The sequence below is a fragment of the Amblyomma maculatum genome, chromosome 11 (assembly GCF_055883805.1).
Source record: "Amblyomma maculatum isolate TAMU_Amacu chromosome 11, ASM5588380v1, whole genome shotgun sequence".
NCBI classification, from domain to species: domain Eukaryota; kingdom Metazoa; phylum Arthropoda; class Arachnida; order Ixodida; family Ixodidae; genus Amblyomma; species Amblyomma maculatum.
In genome coordinates, this window is record NC_139354.1 from 133,120,840 (window position 1) to 133,143,060 (window position 22,221).

Below are 22,221 nucleotides of genomic sequence, written 5' to 3' on the forward strand. Positions count from 1 at the left end.
GACCTGAAATTTGCTAGAAGCCATGGTCAGCACGCGTGGCCATCTCAAGGACACGAATTGAGGAGGACAAGGTCACGCGGTGGGATGCGTGCGTGAGACAGCGTGCCTTTTCACCCATATCGACGGGGGCGAGAAGCTCAGCACGGTGACCGGGACTGCGCAATCGGCCGCGCCTCACTCAGGAAGCCGCTCGGTCTTGCCATCTGCGCCACATTCTCCGGCGTATGCGCCGAATCATTAGAAAATTGACCACCACGGCCTTACATTGCCACTTAATAGCATATGAGCAGATGTTATTAATGCCGACATTTTTAAATTTTACTTTCATTCTTCTTTTGAAATTATCGGTGTTTACTCTCTCGCCTGACAAGGAAATGAACGATATATACGTAAAACGAACATTTCTTTCATGAACCATTCATGCCGAACAATACTGAGACAATACATAGGTGCCGAATGTTCAAAATGTATTCTCTTCCGGGCAGACAACCGAAATATATTTCTTGACCTAATTAACTACCAAATCAAGTAACGCAGCTATAGCTTTCATGAGTGTTGTATTTGTTAGCTGATTTAGAAAAGACGCAGCGTTTCCTTGACCATAATGACTCGTTAGTGTTTGCATGATGGTTAAATGTAGGGTGACTCTGGAACATTTTTTATTGCATCCTGTGTTTGCTTCATAACAGGAAGTTCTACTCAAGAAACAATTCCTGCCGACAATTCATTCATCGATGTGATCAAAACACAGGACTCTCGGCCTGAGGAAAGAGCGGTGGATATACAGTTTCTAAACACGATGGACACTCATTACCGTTAGGTGATCCTAGTCCTTGTGTTGCCTTTGAAACAGAGGTAATTAATCCTGTTAGAAAATTTCTGAAGAATCAAGATATACATTCAAGTGCGTAAGGCAAGCGAGAGTATGCTGTGTTTTAAAGATGTCGTGATTATGACAGTATTTAGCCGTCTAGCCTTCACGAGTAACTCAAAACGGAATCGGCCAGCTGTTTCGTTCTTTGGCGTGTGCACGCGTTACGACCGTAAAACTCGTGAATTAAGAACAATGCAGATGTGTTTTCAATAGACAGCCCAGCCATACATTTATTCCTACTTGAATCAGAGGGATTGGTTTTAAAACAAAATCTCTAAGAGACACCACCTGCTCTTTGCCTGCTTAGCCTATGTTCTTAGATTAATTATAAAACAAACATTGAAAAGGGAGTCTGCTGAAACTGTACTCTAAGAACATTGATGTTTCGTATTAGCTGTTAGAAACTGCGAAACAGTTTAAAGCCTCTTCATTCTAGGCCGAAATGGTTCTGTCCTGGCAAATGCTGCTTTATTTCTTGGTACTACGTCACGCCGCACAGGTAGACTTCCTCATAAAATACATACCAAGTTTATTTTTTTCTGCATGTCTAAAGTTCCAGCTGTGAAAACGCATGTCTAAGTTCGAAGGTTTCATCTCGATGAAAATTTGTGCACTCTGATTTCTTAAAGGAGTAACACACGAACGCATCGGCTTTCAGTTTACTGATGGAGCGGTATCCATAAATTCGGACGGTAAGTTTACTACAATATTTACATCACTACATCATCCTTAAAGAAACGGGGGCCATTGTGTTATCAAATAATTGGGATATTCATATTCTTTCACTTCAAATTTTTTTATCAATATTAACCTGAGAATTTATACATTGCGGAAGTGAAATTGCCTATAAACGTTTGCTAGATGTGACCTGAGGCAAGAGCAGTAATCGCGCAGCCACGAAGAATGAAGAAAAAAAGTAAAAAGTGCCAGAACAATATGTTTGCCGTTTTTCTTTTTTTTTGTCAAGTTCTTGCTGCCTTTCGCTGATTTTATAAATTCATTCTAAGTTTTAAGGAAATTAGCATTTTCATGTTGTGTCAGACTTTTTCTTCCTAAATGGTGATAGTCATCGTTTCACGTTTCATGCATGCGATGCCTGCAAGTAGCAAAATATGTATAGCCTCTCAAAAAAAAAACGCCATTGAAAGCGAGCTATTTCAGTAGTAGTATATATATATATATATATATATATATATATATATAAGCACCAGATATGCAGGCTATATAGAAGTTGAAGCTAACTCGTGGCATTTAGAGAAAACTCACGCGTTGTTTTGTCCGTAAAGAGGGTAGTAAACGTCACCTTAAGGATGTACAGGCCAGATTTTACCTGTAAAGTATAAAACAGTTATACTTGTTTCAACATTTTATATTTGAAACCAGTAAGATCTCGATGCGCTTGCTGCGTGCTACCAGTAATTTGCAAATGCTCGTTTTAAGACAGAGTGCGGTCTGGCTGGACCAACTCCAAGAATTGTCAACGGTCTTCTGGCTCTCCGAACTCAACTTCCATGGATGGTAAGCTTTTCTCTGAGCTTAAAAGTGTCGAAAATATTAAGGCACTGGTATTAAAAAACCACGTTCTTTTAACTCAACTTTTGAGCGGAAATTTTAACTAGTCCTCCATGTGTTAGCCAGTAGTGAATGTTGCCTGAAGGAAATATAATCAGCATCCTAGGTTTTTGATTCTGAAAAAGGAAATGAGGGTTAGCACACTACTGTTACACATATTAACTATCCCGGTGCGGCTTTCATGAACCAAGCGGTTCCGGGGTGCACGCATTCTGCACCACACCCTATTTACCAGGGCGTGTGTCCCGTGACCTTTTCTCTACCACCAAAAATGCTCTCCAAAGGGGAGAGGAGGCAGGCGACTCACGCTCCACAGCAGAACTGTTTGGGTTTTATTCCTTTGCACGGTCCTAACTACTTGCGCCGCACCGCATTGGGTAATCGCGTTTGCAAAACTCTGGAAACTGATTCAGATGTTAAATTGAAAAATCTCATCTGTCGCGAGGGCTCAGTGGTTAGGGAGGCTGCCTGATAACTCAAAGACGCGGCATATCTTACCAGCCGCTGCGTCCACTTTTTGGTGTAGGCAAAAAGCAAGGCTTCTTTGCACTGTCCGATGCCAGTTTACGTTAATCAGACCGTTGACATTTCAGGACCCCTTCACTACAGCGTCCGTTATAACCAGAGTCTCTTTCGGACCTTGAACCCTGTACATCAAACAGTGACAGCCATCTGATAACATCATATACAACCAGCAACTGTTTTTATTATCTATAAAAGAACGGCTCTTGCTTTTATTACCGAGCTCTACTCTCCTACTCAAGCTTTACTCTCCTTTATTTGTACTTCCCCCACTATAGGTATTACTTTTTGAAAAAAAAAAAAATAGAGAAAAAAAACAAACTTTTATACCTGGAACATCGTACTTTGCATATTGCTGACATGATTCGTACACTGTTTATGAGCGGATATATGGACCATGCTGGAAATTCATGCGTAACCAGCTGAAAAGTGTTTTAATTAGGAAGGACTCAAGTAATATTCTTAAATTCAAGATCATATCTGAAGTCAATGAACAAGGGGGACGATTTAGATTACGACTGTGCTTTCTGTATTTTGACTATAGCAAAATTCCATCGCCAAATCTCCTCCTGAATGGTAAACGCGATTATTAAAGCTCGATTTCTAGAAATATAGGCAAACGTAAATATACGTAGGCACAATAAATGTCTCTAAATTATGAGGAAATGTAAAAGTTAGGGCAAAATGCGTCTTCGTTAGCTTGTTTGCCTTCATTTTTACATATAGTAAGCATATACGGCGTAAACAATTGATTCAGAGTGAAACTTTCTCCTATTTTGCACCTTTAAAATGCCTATCTCGTTCAGAACCTCATAACTAGACCCGACCTGAGAGTGGCTTGTGCGTGCGTGCTTGTTTTTTAGGTGTTTCTAGCGATAAAGATAAACGGCGAATACACAACATGCTCCGGCACTATTTTGACTGAACGCAATATATTAACGGCTGCCCACTGCATAAAGCAGTAAGTACGTTTTTGTTTCTTTCTTTTTTCAAATACTCACTCCTTTAAGTAGAACATGCCGGGCTACTTGGTTCATAATCCGTTTCTCTTGTCCTTGTCTCGATAGTGTAGCTTTTTATTGCACTGCTTTAGTTGCGACCTTTTTATGTTATTTTATTATAATCAAAGGAGACAATTTCGCCTGCTAGAATCTGGCAAAGAGGTCGTTCTGCTGCAACCGAAAAATCATGTATCAGCGTCATACCGGAGTCGGTGTATAGGTTTTTATACAGGCAGAACCGCCATGAAAATGGGCGGAGCTCTTATTCCGGGATTTCTTGTGCGACCGGTGGCCCTCTTTTCTGGACAAACCAAAGCGGCACTGGGATAGAAAAAGCACATATAGATGTACAATAACAGGATTACATTTCAAACAGGCAACAAAAATGAAAAACTGAAAAATTCATCTCACAGGCCTGGATTCAATCTTACTCATGCACCACAGCCCGACTCTCCAAACACTTTTCCATAAAATTTCTTTTTTCTTCCTAGCATGGGAATATACTAGTACTGCCAGGCTTCAAGCGCAATTTTACCGGGTCGCATTCCTCAACCCGTCGTACAGAGTCGCACCAGCATTCAGCTCTCACTTTCTTGACACATCAAACTTCAGGGAGACATATATATGCATTGAGTAGTGGCAGCCATGTAGCATGTCGATCCTGCGCATCATATACCGACCCCTCCTCCCCGTACCATAGCACACTGTTTTCTGAACAGACTTCATTCAATTAACGCGGTGGTTATGCTTGGCGATCTCTCATGCAGCTCTTCCATAAGCTTAACGGTTTCTTGAGCAGAAAAAAAAAGACGAATCACATGGAACCTTACAATATTCCACACTATTCAAAACCATAGGGCGTCGGAATAATGCCCTAGGACAGGATCCATTGAAGAAATCCCCCCCCCCCAAACAAAAAAAAACACGGCATTTGGCATCACACAAAGAAACCCTGTTTAGATCTTGGTTGCTGACAAAACCGGCAGTCCACTTTCCTAGACACAAAGGCCCTTTTGCACAAAGCCACGTTTTGACAAGCAAGGCAGACATATGAAATTTAGAAAAGAAATTCAGTGCAGCCGGTGCAAAAACAAAAATCCATTTCACTGCTTTAGTGCACTGTTGTTTAAAAAGGACAGATAAGGCTGTCAATACTGTACACGAAATAACTTCCCAATTCGAACTTTCGTCATCTGCCTTCTGGATAGAATGTATAGGTATTCCAAGAAAAATCGCACACTGAGGATATAAAATGCGTCGGCGACTTCATTTAGAAAACCCTATAAAGGCCCCACATTCCTATCACCACATGGCGAATCAAAATATGAAATTAGAGAGTTAATAGACTGGTAAACAGCTAGCTAGGATAAAGGGATGGATTGTTGTTTTAAAAAAGAAAAGCCTTGAAATGAGCTGGTGAAGAAACAAGTGCTGAGGACCAGATCCACCAGACTCCAGAGAGAGAAACAAATTGTCCCGATGCATAGGCTCGAATTGAGAGCTCCACACAAAAGTGGCAACAACTCTGCGCATCACCTGTACTTCTTCCCTTGCACAATGCAACATCGGCACGAAATAGACAACGTTCATAACAAAGAAGGCATTGCAAACCTGTGATTGTGCAAACGGATAGAGCGCCCTACACATCAAAGCTGTGTTTGTCTTCTAAACGACGAGATCTGCGAATCTATGCGAGGCCCACTATTGCTATACTAATCTTAAGGAACTGCCAAATACTTCAAGTTTTCAGAGTCCCATCTGATTCCACCTAGCCAGGACCATTTTGACTAAAACAAAAAGCACCCGATCTCTTACAGAACTGCTTTGTTACACGCAAAGCCTAAACCAAAATCTTTTTATCGGAATAGAGAAGAACAATGTCGCAGCATAAGCCAAAATCTTGATTTCATATCGCAATAGCAAGAAGCCACGAATTGCTGTGTTCTTATTGGCACTACGACATAAGGGCGCGAGGTATAACGCGAATAACCAAGGCGAGGGCGGGTAGCTCTGTAGAACAGATTATTTAAGTGAAATAGGTTTGGTAATATCTAAATTGACAGTCAGTCTTGTAGTAGGCATTTTATAATTTATTGCATTTAAGCAAGACATCATCAATGATTTCACTACCCTATACAGCAAACAAAGACCAAGGCATACCATATTTGAAGCTTTTGCCAAATATATCTGAATAAAGGCTACTGAGTAACCTCGTCTGCCACTGTCTCTAACACGAAACGTGCGAAATGGACATGGTTTTCGATAATAAGGCCTTTGATCCCGCCCACTTCATGTGGGCGTAGAAAATCTAATGCCGCAAGCTACAGACGAGAAGAAAGAACTTTCGTAAATCTTATAATCCACGGATATCAGATGATGCCCTTCAATAGTTTCAACCTATCTTCGTAGGTGCCTATCGGAATTAGTATAGCGTCACCAGTGTAGAACGGAGGAGGCAGAAGCCCGTGGCACTGAAAACTTTCGATAATGCAGCTGCTATAAGATAGCAATGAACGCATTATAGAACTCATTACTTTGAAGGGCCGGGAGATTTCTGACACTACAGTGAAGGAAGAAATTTCTGAGTTGAACTCATCTAATGTAAAAACGAGGAAACGTCGCTTTTAAGTGACTATAAATCAGACCCATACGTTGCGTTACTACTACTGCCACTAAAATGCACACATAATAATAAAATAAAACATCAAAGACGTCTTTCCTGTCCTCTTCGAGTGCCCGACTACACAGGATCTGTGTTTCGGCGGGCACATTGCGTATTGTGAATGGATATTAGGTGAGATCGATATTTTTCAACAATCTCTGCATGGTGTGAGTTCATAGAGGAATATACACTAGACATCTAGATTCGAATACTGAGTTCTAAACAATGTATGAAGAAGGACACTGCTTGTTGGGCCTTCTAAGACTCGGACGAATACTGACATTTTATGTTCCACGTGAATTTCCACGCCATCATGCATGCTTGACACACAAACTTTATTTAAACGTAGCTTTTGTGCGCTGGTGCTTGCATTTAGTTTGACAGGCGGACTCCCCAGAAGGTTCAACTTGTGGAATCCCTGAGACTGTGGATCATATATTATTGGCGTGCCCAGTGTATGCGCGAGAAAGAAATGTACTAGCCGTTTCCTTCCAGCCTCTTATGAAGGAACTGCTGCTTGGCGCTTGGCAGGACAAGAGGAAAGGTATCCAAACAGTGCCGACTGTCTTCCGTTTTTTGTGCGCCACCGGACTTTATTTGCGCTTGTGAAGAAAGTGGTAGTGTCTGTATATATTTTCATATGCTTTCTCCCACATAGTCACCCATCATGATCCTTTTTCGTCTCACCTTGGCCTTCCCCAGCGTAGAGTAGCAGGCCAGATTTTTTCCTCCGGCAAACCTTTCTGCCTTTCCGTTCAATCAACTCCTCTATTTTTCTTCTCCAGCCCCGGTGTATCTATGCAAGCTTAATTACCTTGTTTATATTGAAAATTTTCAGCACGCTGTAGCTGCTTGCGGTAAAGATACGCGGGCACGTCCAGATCTCTCAGCGTTTCAGAAATGGGATCGTATTAAAGAGGGAGTTAAGAATCTTGCAACAGGAACATCCACACGGATTACATTATTAAATATTCAGTTGAAGAGCACCTTGAAGGAATGGCATTAGTTGGACGGAATTGTTCTATGCTCGCCTCTTTATTTACTGACTTATTTTATTTAAAATACTGCCAGTCTTCTGCCAAGACCATAGCAGGGGCTATTAGTGCAGTAATAGGAGAGAAGCTATACATACAGGTATTCTGCATGGTCAGCACAACAAGGTATAAAATTAGACGTATGCGAAAACTGACAACATTATCTGCGCTAAAAGGACAGAAAAAAAATCAGCAATGAAAAACATAACTTCACAATGCAGCACACATCGCGTAAATGCTAACATTGTACAGGTAATCGTTATCCCATCAGTATGTAGCAAGTACTGCAAGGTACAGCTCTCGCACCACTCGGGTACGGGTATCAGCACCACTAACATGAACCCACTAAACGTTTTACTTTTAGAAATGAAGATAGAGATTGTGCACTGGTAATGAAACGATCTAAGCGATTCCATTCACTGATTACGAGAGGAAAGAAACAATGGTTGAACGTATTATTGTGACAGAGTTACCCGGTTAGTGTGTACGAGTGTTTGTGTCGAGATGGTTATGATTGCGACAAGGTTACGTATTTTTCAAATCTATTTTGTAGCGGTTATGTAAACATTTTCAGAGATCACTGCAGAATTTGCACTGGAGAAATGCGTTAGCCTAAGTGTTGCTGTGTTGTCCATGAGATGTCAGCGGGATTCCGCGAGTGATAGACACCGGACCTTTCTTTCACTGTGAACAACTTAATTGTCTGTAACAAATTAACTAATCAATGGGCACCAACAATTCTGTCACTTGCCCATGTTTCTTTGATGCGCTATCCGAAGGGACCATTCTTATTTCGAGATACCAAAATAGTTCCTCTTCCGTCCCTAGTGAAAAATCCAGAATTGCGACAAACGGGTTTGAACCGGTCCTGTATTATTCCGTATAAATTTCATACCGGTGTGACCAGTCCTTCATGAAACTTAAACGGGTTTATATCGGTAGGCCATGTCCGGTATGACTCTCAATCCGAACGTTCCCGCCCAGTATGGAGTTAATACAGGGCAGACCATTTCCAATATGCATCTCATAACTGACACCCCAGTCCGGTATGGATATGAAACAGGGCGGCCCAGTCTGTTTTGAGCTCATATACAGGACACGTCATGTCCGGTTTAACAGAAACCTTTCAAGCCCGATATGAATGAAACTGATACGGGACAGAGTATTTCCGCTTCTCAACACAATGCGGGCGGATCGTGAAGCTCAACCAGGATGACCACGTCGGAACATGCCTTCGCGCGAAATAAGCATGAAACCATACATATAATATACGTCACAACTTTTCTGTATATGTGGAGTACGCGTTGTTTCGCAAATACCTAGAAGGTATGAAGCCGTGGGTGTGTGCGCTAGCAAGTACATAAACGCATCGCATTTTGCTTTTGCGTGTGCAACAGTCGCTGCAGCTTGTACGATCTTGCGGTGCATCTTCATATCTGCGACTGAAGATCTGCCACCTTCAGCGCGAAAGTGCAAGCAAGAACATAGCGTTTCGTTAGCGAGGATAAAATACGCTCGAGAATAAGTGAAACACATCGCTGACCATCGAAATATGGACAGGTTAGCCGGACATCGGGAGTCGCTTCCTCGAGTGTTTACGTATGCAAAACACTTGGTCAGAAGTAAATTCATCGACGTCGCGGCTCCGCTGGCAGCAGGTGAAGCTAAAACAAGCAGTATTACAAGTGTTGGTGCACCGCATATATCTATATGTAGCAAAAATTACATGCGTTCGAAGACGATGACAAAACACACCAGCCCTAGTAAATTGTGACTTTCTGAGGTTTGTCTGCAAGAAAGCGATACATTGTAAAGATGCGGGACACGGACAACCCCTCGTGATAGACAGGAAAAAGATTCAGCGTGTTTAAAGGGCGATCGGTCAATTACGACCACAAATTCTACACTCTACTAAAATACACAAACTACGAAAGAGCAAAGTCGACTACATAAGCAGAAATATAACCACTGCTCCAGTATCCTGTTGTGCTGTAGTGTCATATTTTACACATATAGAAATAAATTAGGCAATAAAGGAAAAAAAAGGTTGTGGTGTAGTGGTTAATGTGCGTGCTTGCTGACCGAAAAGACTGCAGTTCGAATTGCATGTAAAATTTTTTCTTTTCAATTTCTCTTTTTTTTTCTTTTTCAAATGTAGTCGCGTCATTTTATAGCTCTGCAGGCTTTTTCCAGCCTGGCATCCAGTTTTGGTTTTCTGAAACAAGGGCCACGGACCATACAGGAATTCCCGAAATGAGAGCTCCGCACGGTTTCATTTCGATGCAGCCTGATCAATTAAACAGAAACCGGACGAACGCGTCATTTCTGGAACTGATACCGGGCAGAGTATTTGCGCTTCTGAACAGAAGCCGGGCTGATCGATGAAGCTCAATCATAATGACCATGCCGGACACGCCAGCGCACTAAATAAGCATGATACCAAACATATTATACAACTATTCTGTATATAAAGAGCACGCTTCGTTTCACAAATTCCTCGAAAATACGAAGCCGTTGAAGTGTGCGCTAGGAAGCGTATACGCGCGTCGCGTCGCTTTTGGGCGTACAACAGTCGCTGCAGCTCATACGATCTTGCGTGCGTCTTCATATCTGCGACTGAAGATCTGTCACCCTCAACGCGAAATTGGAAGCACGAACGTATCGTTTCGCTAGCGATAACAAAAATCTGCACGAGAAAAAATAAACAAACATCACTGACCATCGAAAGACGTGCAGATAGTCGCACACTTTGCTACGCGTTCTCGAATGTTTGCATATTGGCACCGCTCAGTCTGAAGTGTATTCATCGACGGTGCGGTTCCGGTGGTAGCACGTGAAGCTAAAACGCCCAGTCTTACAAGGATTAGTGCACCGGGTATTTCTGTATGTAGGAAAACTTACAAGCGTTCGTAGACGATGAAAAACACATCAGCACTAGTAAATTATGATATTTTGAGGTTTGCCTGCAATAAAGCGGCGCATTATAAAAATACGGGACATTTGTAAACCCTCGTGATAGCCTGGAAAAAACTTCAGCGTGTTTAAAGGGCGATCGGTGAATTACGGCCACAAATTCGACAGCCAAGGAAAATTTGCGAAGTACGAAAAAGGAAAATTAGCTACATATACTATTGAATAATAACCCTCGTTACACAATCTGATTACGAACTATATGAAATGTTTTTCCTTATTGGACTTCATAGCTTGTGGACTACACGCATGTCGGATCGCAACGCTGAACCTGTTGTTCCACCTAGACTCCATTTTAGCAGAATGATGCTACAACTGAAGCACACTTATGGTGAAAATGACTTTCAACCTGATTGGTTTCCGCTGGTGACACGGTGCTTATTTTTGCCTGCCTTTTAAAAAGTTGTGTCTTCTCTTGTGCGTCTCAGCAATGGCTGAGGGAATTGTAAAGTCCGTGTGCATAACCATTTCTGTATAATAAATACCATGTCAGAAAAAAAAACCCGCCGTGGAGTAGTGGTTATGGTGTCCGTCTCAAAACCATGAGGCCCGAGGTTCGATTTCGTAATTTTTGTTTCAATTATTTTTATTTTGTTTATTATTTTAAATGTAGTCCTGTTAATTTATATTGCTTTATGCTTTTTCCAGCCTGGCGACGCGTTTCTTTCCGGAAACGAGGGCCATCAACCATACAGGCCATTCCGGTATCAGAGCTCCGCGCGGTTTCATTCCGGACTTTCCAGGGTAGTACAGGAATTTTCAGAAATAGCTTACAATCTTGTATCTCAGAGCCTGTGTAGTAAACCTGTATACGATTTCCTGAACAAATTTTACACAGGCTTTTTCAGTAGGAGCGAGGGACAGATACTTAGCCTTTCCTTTCCTGTAAACCACTTAACTGGCTCTAAGTTTCGGTGGAGGCGAAACGAACAGGCGTCCGTGTGTCGTGCTATGCTAGGGCAAGTTAACGATCTTCCTCCATTCCGTTACGGCGCGGTTGAGGTGCCCTCAAAACAAGTGTGGCACACACAACCCCTCTCTTTCTCTGTGGACTATTTCTTATTGTTATTGTCTATAATTAATTAGCTAATAAACCCCATCAACCATTTTGTCGTTTGCACACCTTTCTCTGACGCTCTATTCCATGGCACCATTCTTTTTCCTATATTAAAACTAGTTCCTCTTTTACAGCTTCGACAAAGTCATGCCCAAGTGAAATCAGCCTACATATCCATACAATTCTTACACATTAAAACCGAAACCGGAACTTCAGACGTGCTTGCTATGCTCTAGATGATAAAGTAAAAAGGCCGCATGAAGCTCCATGTAAAGTCAGAGAATGGGTGCCCGCTATTTGTTATGTATTACTCGTAATGCCTTGCCCTAAACAGCTTCTAGTTTTTTATGTTTGGTATTGATTGAGAAAACCAGACTTTATTCGCGTATTCTAAAATTGGACTTACGAAAAGTTTGTATGCTTGAAGTTTAGTGGCTACTAGTGTGATCTCTAGGCGTCTCCTTATAAAAAAAGTTTTCATAAAAAGTTGATGTGATGGTAGTGATGTGAGAGTCCCACCTCCAGGTCAGATCTCATCGTGATACCTAGATATTTGTAGTGCATAACTTCTGTTAGATCTGCGCCATTCATTGTGCACAAAGTGTGTTACGGTCAAAGCGACAGATTTTTGCATGTTTATTGTCATTTGCAATGTGTTACACCATTCGGTAATTTGTTTGAGGGAGTCATTTAACTACAGGCGATTTTGTGGGTGTTAATTGTTTGTAAATAACACAGTCACCTGCAAATAGTTTAATGCTATAATTGATGCTGTTAGTCATGTCATTGATAAAAAGCAGAAAGACGTTGGCCCAAGAATTGATCCCGAGACACGCCGGCGTAACGGATACCGTTTTGGATGCAACATGTTCGAAAACTACAAAATGAAACGATGAGACAAAAAGTCTGTTAACAAGGACAGTTTTCCCCGTCTCTGATGAACGTTTTTAGTTTTGCTAGCAAGTTAATGTGTAATACACTGTAGAAAGCTTTTGAAAAATCGAGCATAATGTCTTTCTGGCTACAGTTAACGCGAAGTACTAGGTCGTATACAACCTAAGATAGTTTACGTAAGCATAGCCCGTGTCGGATTCAGTGCTTATATAGAAGTGTAATATGCGGTCGCTCTCGACAATTTCACGACTGGTTATATGCTTCGAAAGGATATGTTCGAGAATTTTAAAGTGTGTATGTGTAAGGGAAAATAGTTCTTCAGCGACTATAGAAAAGCCAACAGCCTCTGAACGGCTGTTGCACTGGTGAAAGTAATATATCCTGAAAGTATATTCTAAGTATAAATTCAAAGTATAACCTTCCATCCCCTACCTGAATGAAGTATTAGTAGCAGTTATAGATTGTATTGGGCAGTCAAGGCCTTTGTGTATGCATCGTGTGAAACAATGACAGGATGGAAATAACAAGGAACAGTTGTAAGGAGCAACATATAATAAACTGCATTTCCAAACCTGTAAAACAGTTTACAACCACGCTTGGGACACAGAAGACACCAAAAAGTTACAAGTTGCCTTGAAAAAATGCGATTTCTTTCGAGGAAATTGAAATAGTCGGAGTGCGGACACATCTCTCACCAATTTTTCACATAGACAGATTAGAGATATGTCAGAACTCCGTGTATTTCACTTTCCTCGAATGAAATAGCGTTTTGGAAGGTCACTTGTAGCTTTCCTGATGTCTCTGTGTCCCAAACTAGGGAGTAAACTGTTTTACAGGTTTGGAAATGCCGTTCATTACATGGTGTTATGTTGCACCTTTACAACTGTTCCTTGTTATTTGCATCCGGCCATTTTCACACTATTCTTCTACCAGGTTTGACTGTTCCTAGTTTTTTTTTATTTTGCTATTGTTCTATTACCTTAAAGAGTTCCCTGCCTCTAATGTTCACCTATACTATTCAGCTCTTCAATACCTTCACGCCACCGTCATTTTTCAAAACAGATACATGTTCTATAGCTTTTTTTTTTACTTTTTCATCGCGCAATTTCGCTCCCAGTTACTAGGTCTAATCGTAGCCCTTTTTTTTCATATGATTATGCTGGTTTTCTGCGTTCAGCAATGATGAGATGCTTACCCATAAAGTAAAAGAAGACTACAATAGCAGTTTTTTATTTTTTTACCTTTTATCACGTCTTGTGTGAAAGGTAGCAGTAGTTGTATGCCTCGGTTCTTCATGCATATAGCATATGTGCTTTCAAACAGTTGGAAGTTAGCGCCCGTGTTGTCGGTTTTTGTTCCGTCGTCTCTTCTCCTGTTTCATTCAGGCAGTTTTACGTTTTACCTCCGATGGGCTAACTAGCCCACAAAGATATTCTACTTCAGAGCTAAGATGGCATCTGGCCAACGACTATTTGAAGATATCTGACAAAATTGAACTGATACCTACAGGGGCAACTATAGTCGGGGACAACTTTTATGGCTGTTTAGTAAAGGCTAGGTAGGACGAGGAGACGGGCTTTTGTGTCCGTGCTATGGGGAAGAGATAAATGAAATGTTGGGAATGCAGAGGTGGCGTGTGAAAAATGAATGACTCCTCACTCCAGAAAAGTAGTTGATGTAGAGCCCACCGCTATAGGTTACTGCCCTCCAACTGCTCTTTGGGATTCTTGTCCAGGAATGATACCTACTCAACTAGGATTGTGGCCTTCTACAACAGCACGGACAAACTGGACGGCGCCTTTTATCGGGTGGACCGCATGAAGGTTCACCCAGATTTCAACGAAACGACGTTCCACAATGACGTGGCTCTCCTTAGGGTGAGCGAATTTGATTCGTTGCGTTAATATAGAGTGACATCAGTTAGCTACTATTTTCTTTCTTAAACACAACATATTGTCAGGCGGTAGTGACAAGACCGCAGGCACGAAAGAAAATGCAGTCGCAATAACACTGAACTCAACTCTTCATTGGGCTGACTTGCGCCCGCAAAATAAGTAAGCAACTCGGCGGCGGCGATAGCAACATTCGTGGTCGTCGGTAGTCGAACAAAGAATGCTCGTCGCACGCGCCAATGCTCGATTTAAAGGCCGCAGGGAGACATCGAGATAAAGCCGCAGACCATGACTAGCGTGATCTGGAACATTGCAGAAACACACCCGAGTGGCAGGAATCTTCTAGATTCCTCTCAACGCATCTTTCGCGATATTTTCTTTCATAATACACACCACCATAAAGATGCGATATATTTCAGTATACCCTTTCAGTAATGATCCCAGGTTTTGATGCGAAAATGCGCTAGGTATTTATAGAGAATATTTTTGTGACACAGCTTGCTTGGTAAAATAAATCGGCTACATTATTTAGTTTTAGTTCTTAACACCAAATTATAATTTCAGAAAAAAATAGATTTTTGTGGCAGGTTCAACCTGTAGAACGGCTATATATATTTCTTGACACCAAATTATAATTTCAGAAAAAAAAAGATTTTTGTGGCAGGTTCAAGCTGTAAAGCGGCTATATATATTCCTGGCATAAAAGATGAGAAGTTCGATTTTGCACTGTAAAGAGAAGAGATGAATGACAGCTTTTCTTCAGCAAAAGGAAGATATTAGACTTCAAGGTGCAAGAGAAATGTTAACGTGTCTAGGTTCAAAGTAAGGAAATATTCTCAGGAGCCGTGAAGTATCCACTCATTCACTTTTCTTTTAGGAATATAGGGGAGTGTCCAATTTGCCCAAAAATAATGCCGGAATATAAGCTGCTAGCAGACGAAGCCGCTCATTTAGATCTCATACGAAGTTTTAATACGGAATTCTCACAGCGAAAACAATACATCGTTTGCCACACACAAACAAGTGCCCTGGAATGGCCTTTGAGGAGAAAACACAAACCAGAAGTGACAACTAAATGTTTCGGCGTATCTTTATTGTGTCAGTTTCGTCAACTCTGGCCTTCTTCTGGGATGTATCAAGCCACCAATTAAATGGTACGATGAGAGAGATGTCTTTCTTTGCGCAGAAACACATTTTGTGGTCCTCAAGCGCAACCATAAATAAGTAACACTAAATATAGAGGCGTCATCAGCATTTACTTTTATTCATGATGAAATGATGTTTTCGTTTGAATATTTTTTGTGCTTTATTTGGGCACGAATGATTCAGAATTGTAAGAAAGCGCAGTTTTACACCATGGAAGACCAGTACCAGGAGAATCCAACATGACATGTTTTGTTGCAGTAAGGCATAGAAGCGAAGACCCAACACCGGAGGTGCTAGTATTGCACAGTGCAATATACCATAGAGAAAAGCGAGTGGCAGCCTTTCTTTGTCGATTGTTTAATTACTCAATTTTCACATCGTTTATCACTATTAATGATGTACAAGTGGACCAGCAAAGGTACAAGCTGCATTCCTTGCGCTTTTTCCAGACCGCAAAACATTCAGGTTTTCGGAATTGCCAATAACTTGCGAGAAGAGCAAGATGCGTTAATGTTTTCTGTTCACACCTCAAGCTCAAATGATACTGGAATTGATTTTGCATGATAGTAAGTGTCAGTGCCAGTTCGCAAATAGTGCGTCGTTTTGTTTAACGGTAATTACTCTGCAATGCTAAAGGACACAATCTGTGTTCGCGTGGAATACGTTCTGATCTCGTATAGTGGTATAGAGGTTATCTTGAAATGTCACTATGCACATGTGCAAAGACGCAAAAATGTTGGAAGAAAAAACAACGGTAGCAGCTGTCATAGTTGGTACATAAGAAGAAGCAGTCTCTTGCAGTACGCAAGATGGCGCGACCACGCCTGAGCAGTCCCGTGGACGAGGTAAGGACTTCACGCTAGAAGTTATATGAATGTCTTTGTTTGTGGTGTTGTATGACACATGAAGAATTTTTACCGCATGCTTTTACACCTATAACATAACTGCTTTCAGATAACGTCCGCACTTTACTAAAGGACGATGGCAAGGTCGTTCAATGTATTGCCTATACTTCTGTGAAATATACACGTGTGCGATTCTACTCGCAAAGTTTTAGTGCCTAGCGCACGATACCTATTACAAAAAGGCGATAAACATTGGAATTGGGAAACTCCTTCATAACCCCTGCCATCGAAAGCGACCGCCATATTGAAATGCTCGTGTGACGTCACATGAGCAAAAGCGGCGAAGCGTCATCTGCAATGCAGGCTGTAATATCAAAGGACATGTTTCGTTTTCTTTGGTGGACGATTGACAAAGGGGGGGTCCCTGCAGAAGCGCTTGATGAAGATGTTACTGCACAAAAGCAATATAGAGTAAGGCATACATGTTCTCTTCAGCATAAGGCACGGTCGAAGTCATTGGGTGGCGCGCGGTTATGTTCCTTTGCTTATCAACACAAGGATCTGTCGCATTACACTGTCGACGACGCTAGCACGACCAAAGGTCGCCTCTTGCCACAGTGTGATGTTTTAGACCCCGCAATTCCGACAGAAATGATAAGCAGACGGTTGCTCGATCGATTTGTTCGGCCGAGCGAGCATTTAACACCCGATGAGTTAACGGTCCGAGCAGCTACGCACGCTTCTCTGTAGCTGTTAGAAAAAAAAAAGAAATAGCTGGACTTTATATGTTCCCATTTCACATCAGCAATGACCTTGGCTAGAAATGTAAGTCAGGGCAGAAGTGGTTTCGCACCGATTAGGCTTAGCGCGAGTACGCGGGTCTACGGGGTACGGGTCTATAGTTTCGGCGCCTACAAAGCGCTTATTCACAATTTTTTGCGGTTGCATGAAACCATCGAGTGTATTTCTGGCAGTAGTCACCCCAAATCGAGGACAGCTTACATCACAAAGTACGTGCAGACTGAGCGGGAAACATCGTGTGACCCTGTCTGGCGAGCGCACCCGGCAGCTGTCGGCGCCGCTTGTGGGTACTGTCGTGACGCTGGGGCTAAGTCTACCCGGCCTTCACTTGGTAGCGTGCAGAGACTCCGGGTTGAAGAAGGATTGAATCTTCGAAGTTGGTGAAATATGTACAAGCAGGTTTAATGGCACTTTGAGAAAACTTATTTACAAGATTATTTACAAGAAAAAGAAGGGTACATCAGCAAAATGGCAAGCGTTAAGAGTTCATAGCGAGAAGCGACTGGATGAGCCGTTTACCCAGGGCTCAGAGCGACATTTCGTGCTCTGCAGCGTCCTTAAAACCCCCTATGTCCAGCCCCTCTTTGAAGATGCTGAGCAACCAAATCCAGGGCACGCCCCTCAGATATCGGCATCCAATCGAACACATCACTGCACTGATGGTCTAAAGCACTGACTGGCCCGGCATTGTTTCGTTGGGCCTGGTCACTTGTTGGCGGGAAAAGCTTGGGAACGGCGAGGAGGTACATTTCTATTCTTCAGCCAAGAATCGATAGGCTGGTTCCGGCAAGTGGATTTACTTCTCAGAAACCCAAGTGCACGTGCGCGCCGCTTACTGCTTCCTGCATTGTCCCTTTCCGGCAATTGCAAATCTTTCCTGCATTCCCGGGAAATCATCTAATGGCCGTATGCGTCATGCTCCTTTCTTGTCCTGCAAGTCAGCGGAGATGTCACTCTGTCGTCTCCTTTAGATAGTAGGCATTCCTCACTGGACGATGGCGCTTCTCGACTGGAAGGGTGAACAAAAGAAAGAAAACACTTCCGGCTATTTCCCGCAGGGGGACATTTCTTTGTATTTTTCTAGACGTTCTCTTGACAGGGTCAATTTGGCATTTGCAGGGTGTCCACAAAGCAAAACAGGCTTACAAAACAGGATTCCTGGAAACAGGCTCACTTAGAGCCATTGTACCAACACCACATATCCACAGCACTTATCCATGCCCACAGGCGAACAATAGAGCGCGCAAGTGCGGATGATGCACGGTCGTAACAGCCTCCTCCCCCGCCAGAAGAGTCTCGGAGGGCAGCAGTCGCAGCTGCTGCATGAAGAGACGACTCAATGGCCGGCACATGAACGCTTGAAGCTCGCTGTTGCTTGTCGCGTTGTCTTGATTGTCGTAGGCCAAATTGCTCGAGCTGTCTGAAACTCAACCACATGTCGAAGCAAGCACTCGGCTCCCGTCTGAAGAGACCAGGTTAAAAGAAAACTGCCATTGTTGTTCGAGAAAAGCCCACTCTCAAGACGTTCAGGACCCACGTATTCCTAGAAAACCAAACGTGCTGCTTTACATAGTCACACATGTACAAGTGCACGAGAAAAAAAAAACCTGATTATCAATATGGATACATGGTGAGGAACACCTCGGACCGCTTAGAAACAGCGGCTAAGCGCGTCCGCATTCCCATTTAATTTCCCCTTTTTGTATCTTATTTCAAAATTGTACTGCTGTAAAATCAAGCTCCACCTAAGAAGGCGACTGTTCTTCGATGTCGCAGTTTGCAGCCAAGCCAGGGGACAATGGTCCGTCTCTACGGTGAATTTGGCCCCTCCAAGATAGCACTGCAATTTTTGAATGGCCCATACAATGCAAGCGCACTCTTTCTCTGACGCGCAATAAGCCTTCTCTCTAGAACTCAGTTTTCTGCTCAGGTAGAGCACGGGGTGCTCATTACCGTCGTCATCTCTCTGGCAGAGAACAGCACCTAGCCCTCGATCACTGGCATCACACTGGACCGTGAATTCTCGGCCATAGTCTGGAGCTCGCAATACCGGACGGCTAATCAGCACAGCCTTCAGGTTTACGAAGGAGGCTTCCTTTTGTTCGTCCCAGACTACATTTGTCGGTTCTGTCTTGCGGAGAGCGTCGGTCAGAGGGCTAGCCAAAGCTGAATAGTTAGGGATGTAGTGATTGTAGTACCCAGTCAGACCCAGGAATGCTCGAATTTCCGTCTTCGTGCTCGGCCGCGGGTAGTCTGCCACCGCAGAAATCTTAATCTCGTTGGGTTTCCTGAAACCTTGACCTACATTGTGACCCAAGTAGTCCACGGTCGCCCTTGCCAGGCAACATTTCTCGGCCTTTACGGTTAGTCCAGCTTGACGCAAAAGGCTCAGTACAGCTCTTAGATGAACCATATGGTCCGCCCATGCGTCGGAAAAAACCGCAATGTCATCTAAATAAGGCACCGCGAATGTTTCACACCCCTTTAAAACCCTATCCATGAGTCGGGAAAAACAAAATGGAGCATTTTTGAGCCCGAAACTCATCATTGTTGGCTGGTAGCTGCCCGTCGGAGTGACGAAAGCCGCGTATCTGCTGGCGCGTTCAGTGAGCGGTACTTGCCAGTATCCTCGAGTAAGGTCCAGCGTAGTCACATATGCCGCTCTACTGACCTGTTCTACTCTCTCCTCAATATTCGGAATAGGATACACTTGATCCCTGGTGAGAGAATTTAGCTTTCGGTAGTCTACCACAGGCCTAGGGTCTTTACCTGGAGCTTCTACTAAGATCATAGGCGAAGCATAATCGCTTTCCGAGGGTTTTATTACTCCTAATTCCAGCATGCGAGTTACTTCCCTATCCAGAATTTCTCTTTGCCTTGGAGAAAATCGGTAGCACCTTGATCGCACTGGCACGTCTGAAGTCAGCTCAATATCGTGCTCAGTCAAATCAGTCCTGCCTGGCCTGTCCACGAAGCAGGCCTCAAACTCTGTTATTAATTCGCCCAGATCGGACAGCTGGGATTTCTTTAGTTCTCCTCTCTGCTCCGTCTTTTTGAGAAGCTCCTGAGCGTTGCTTCCTTTTCCGCTGAGGCAAATCAAGTTATCCCCAATCTCCTCAGGAAGGTTTAACGTTAGATTTACCATGGTTTCCCTCTGCTCATAAGGCTTCATAAGATTGCAATGATAAATGCGCACTGCTTTACGCCTATCGGGAATTTTCACTGCGTAGTTAGTGTCAGAAAGCTCTGCAACGACTTTAGCAGGTCCTTCCCACTGTACTTCGAGCTTATTCTTGGGATCATTGGCTTGCTCCATAGCTAAGTCCTCTCGGGTTCCACTTAGAAGTCTCGTGAGATTACTAGACACCGGCGGCAAGAGGTTTCGATGGAGGCGAAACGAAGTGGCGTCGTGTGCTGTGCGATGTCAGCGCACGTTAAAGATCCCCAGGTGGTCGAAATTACTCCGTAGCCCTCCACTACGGCTCCTCTTTCTCTCTTTCCACTTTCATTCCCACCTTCCTCCCTTCCCTTACGGCGCGGTTCGGGTGTCCACAGAGCAAGTGTGACAGTTACTGCGCCTTTCCCTTCCTGTGAACCAATTTAACTTTTAACTCTCTAGAACGTCCTCATTCCGTGTCTTATCAAGCTCACTTTCTAGTTGACTTATCTGAGATGCCTCGCTCTCAAAGTTTTCTGACCCGCTATCTTCAGCATCGACCACTGTTTTAACTGCCGTTTCTTCCGCTGTGGATTTTTCTGGAATGAGCAGTGTAGCTAGTTCTCGCGCCTTTGAACGTGTTAAGGCTGGCACAACTCTGTCTCCGAAAAGGATGCCCCTCTTTCGCAGTAGCATGTCCGATTTGTTGGAGAACAAATACGGATAGCACTTAGGAAGCTTTCCTGAAACGGCAGCCTCGGTTGTTAACTTGCCGAAAGGGCCCTCGATGACCACGTTCGCGATTGGCAAGCACACACTCTGTTCCTCCACTAGCTGGCGGATCCACGCACACTGTCCTGTATAGTCGGAAGGCGACACATACACCGGATGGACAACATCCATCGTTGCGGCCGAATCGCGCAGTACCTTGCAAGGCTTCCCGTTGACTACTAGGTCATGCAGGTAGGGTTCCAAAAGCTGCATATTTTCATCGCAGTCACTGACATACGAGAAAGCAGACTTTTCTTTCCGGCAGTTGACGGCAATGTGACCCTGCTCATTACACCTAAAGCATGTGAGCGACTTCCTAGCCCCAAGCTTGTTCTTTGTGTTCTGCGCGTTGGTCACTTCCCCACTTTTCTCACTGCCGTCCTTTCTAGGGCGTTTGCCTGAAGAAGCCTTCCTTTCTTCGTTTGCAAACCTAGCAAAGTGCCTTTTCTGACGGTTATTTACACTGAACTTGGGATTGCGGGGCCTATCCACTGCTGGGTTGCTGAATTGTCGGCGCGAAGCATACTCCTCAATAAGTTCGGCAGCTTCAGTTGCCGACTTAATTTCGCCTCGGTCCTGTAACCAATTTCTTTCTTTTTCTGGGAGGCAGTTATAAAACTGCTCCAAAAGAATTCGCTCGACTACAGCGTCCCTATCACTGTAGGAATCAGTGCTCTTTAGCGACTCGCCCAAATTAACTCTTAAATTGTACAGGAATTCAGGGTAACTCTCGTCCCTGGACTTAGTAGCGTTCCGAAAACGTTGTCTGAACGTCTCGGCACTAAGCCTATACTTTCTCAGAAGGCAAGCTTTGACCTTCTCGTAGTTGTCCGCGTCCTCCTTGCTTAGCCGCGCGACAACCTCCGCTGCCTCGCAGGGCAGAACCGTCAATAATCTCTGAGACCAAGTGTCTCGCTGGAAGGACAGTTTTTCGCAGGTTCGCTCAAAGTTAGCCAGATACAGACCGATATCCCCTGATATCACATATGGCTGCATGTACTTTGACATCTTGAAATCTGCCTC

General features: G+C 43.4%; 1 protein-coding gene across 1 annotated transcript in view; it reads left to right on the plus strand.

Moving 5' to 3' along the window:
- The first annotated feature begins 1,316 nt into the window (after positions 1–1,316).
- Positions 1,317–22,221, plus strand: part of LOC146174998 (venom protease-like) — a 40,046-nt gene continuing 19,141 nt past the window's right edge. Inside the window, exons 1-5 of the mRNA XM_084585500.1 lie at positions 1,317–1,373; positions 1,533–1,566; positions 2,319–2,392; positions 3,832–3,929; positions 14,322–14,463. Coding sequence (XP_084441626.1) covers positions 1,317–1,373; positions 1,533–1,566; positions 2,319–2,392; positions 3,832–3,929; positions 14,322–14,463 — 405 coding nt within the window. The remainder of the gene's footprint in view (positions 1,374–1,532; positions 1,567–2,318; positions 2,393–3,831; positions 3,930–14,321; positions 14,464–22,221) is intronic.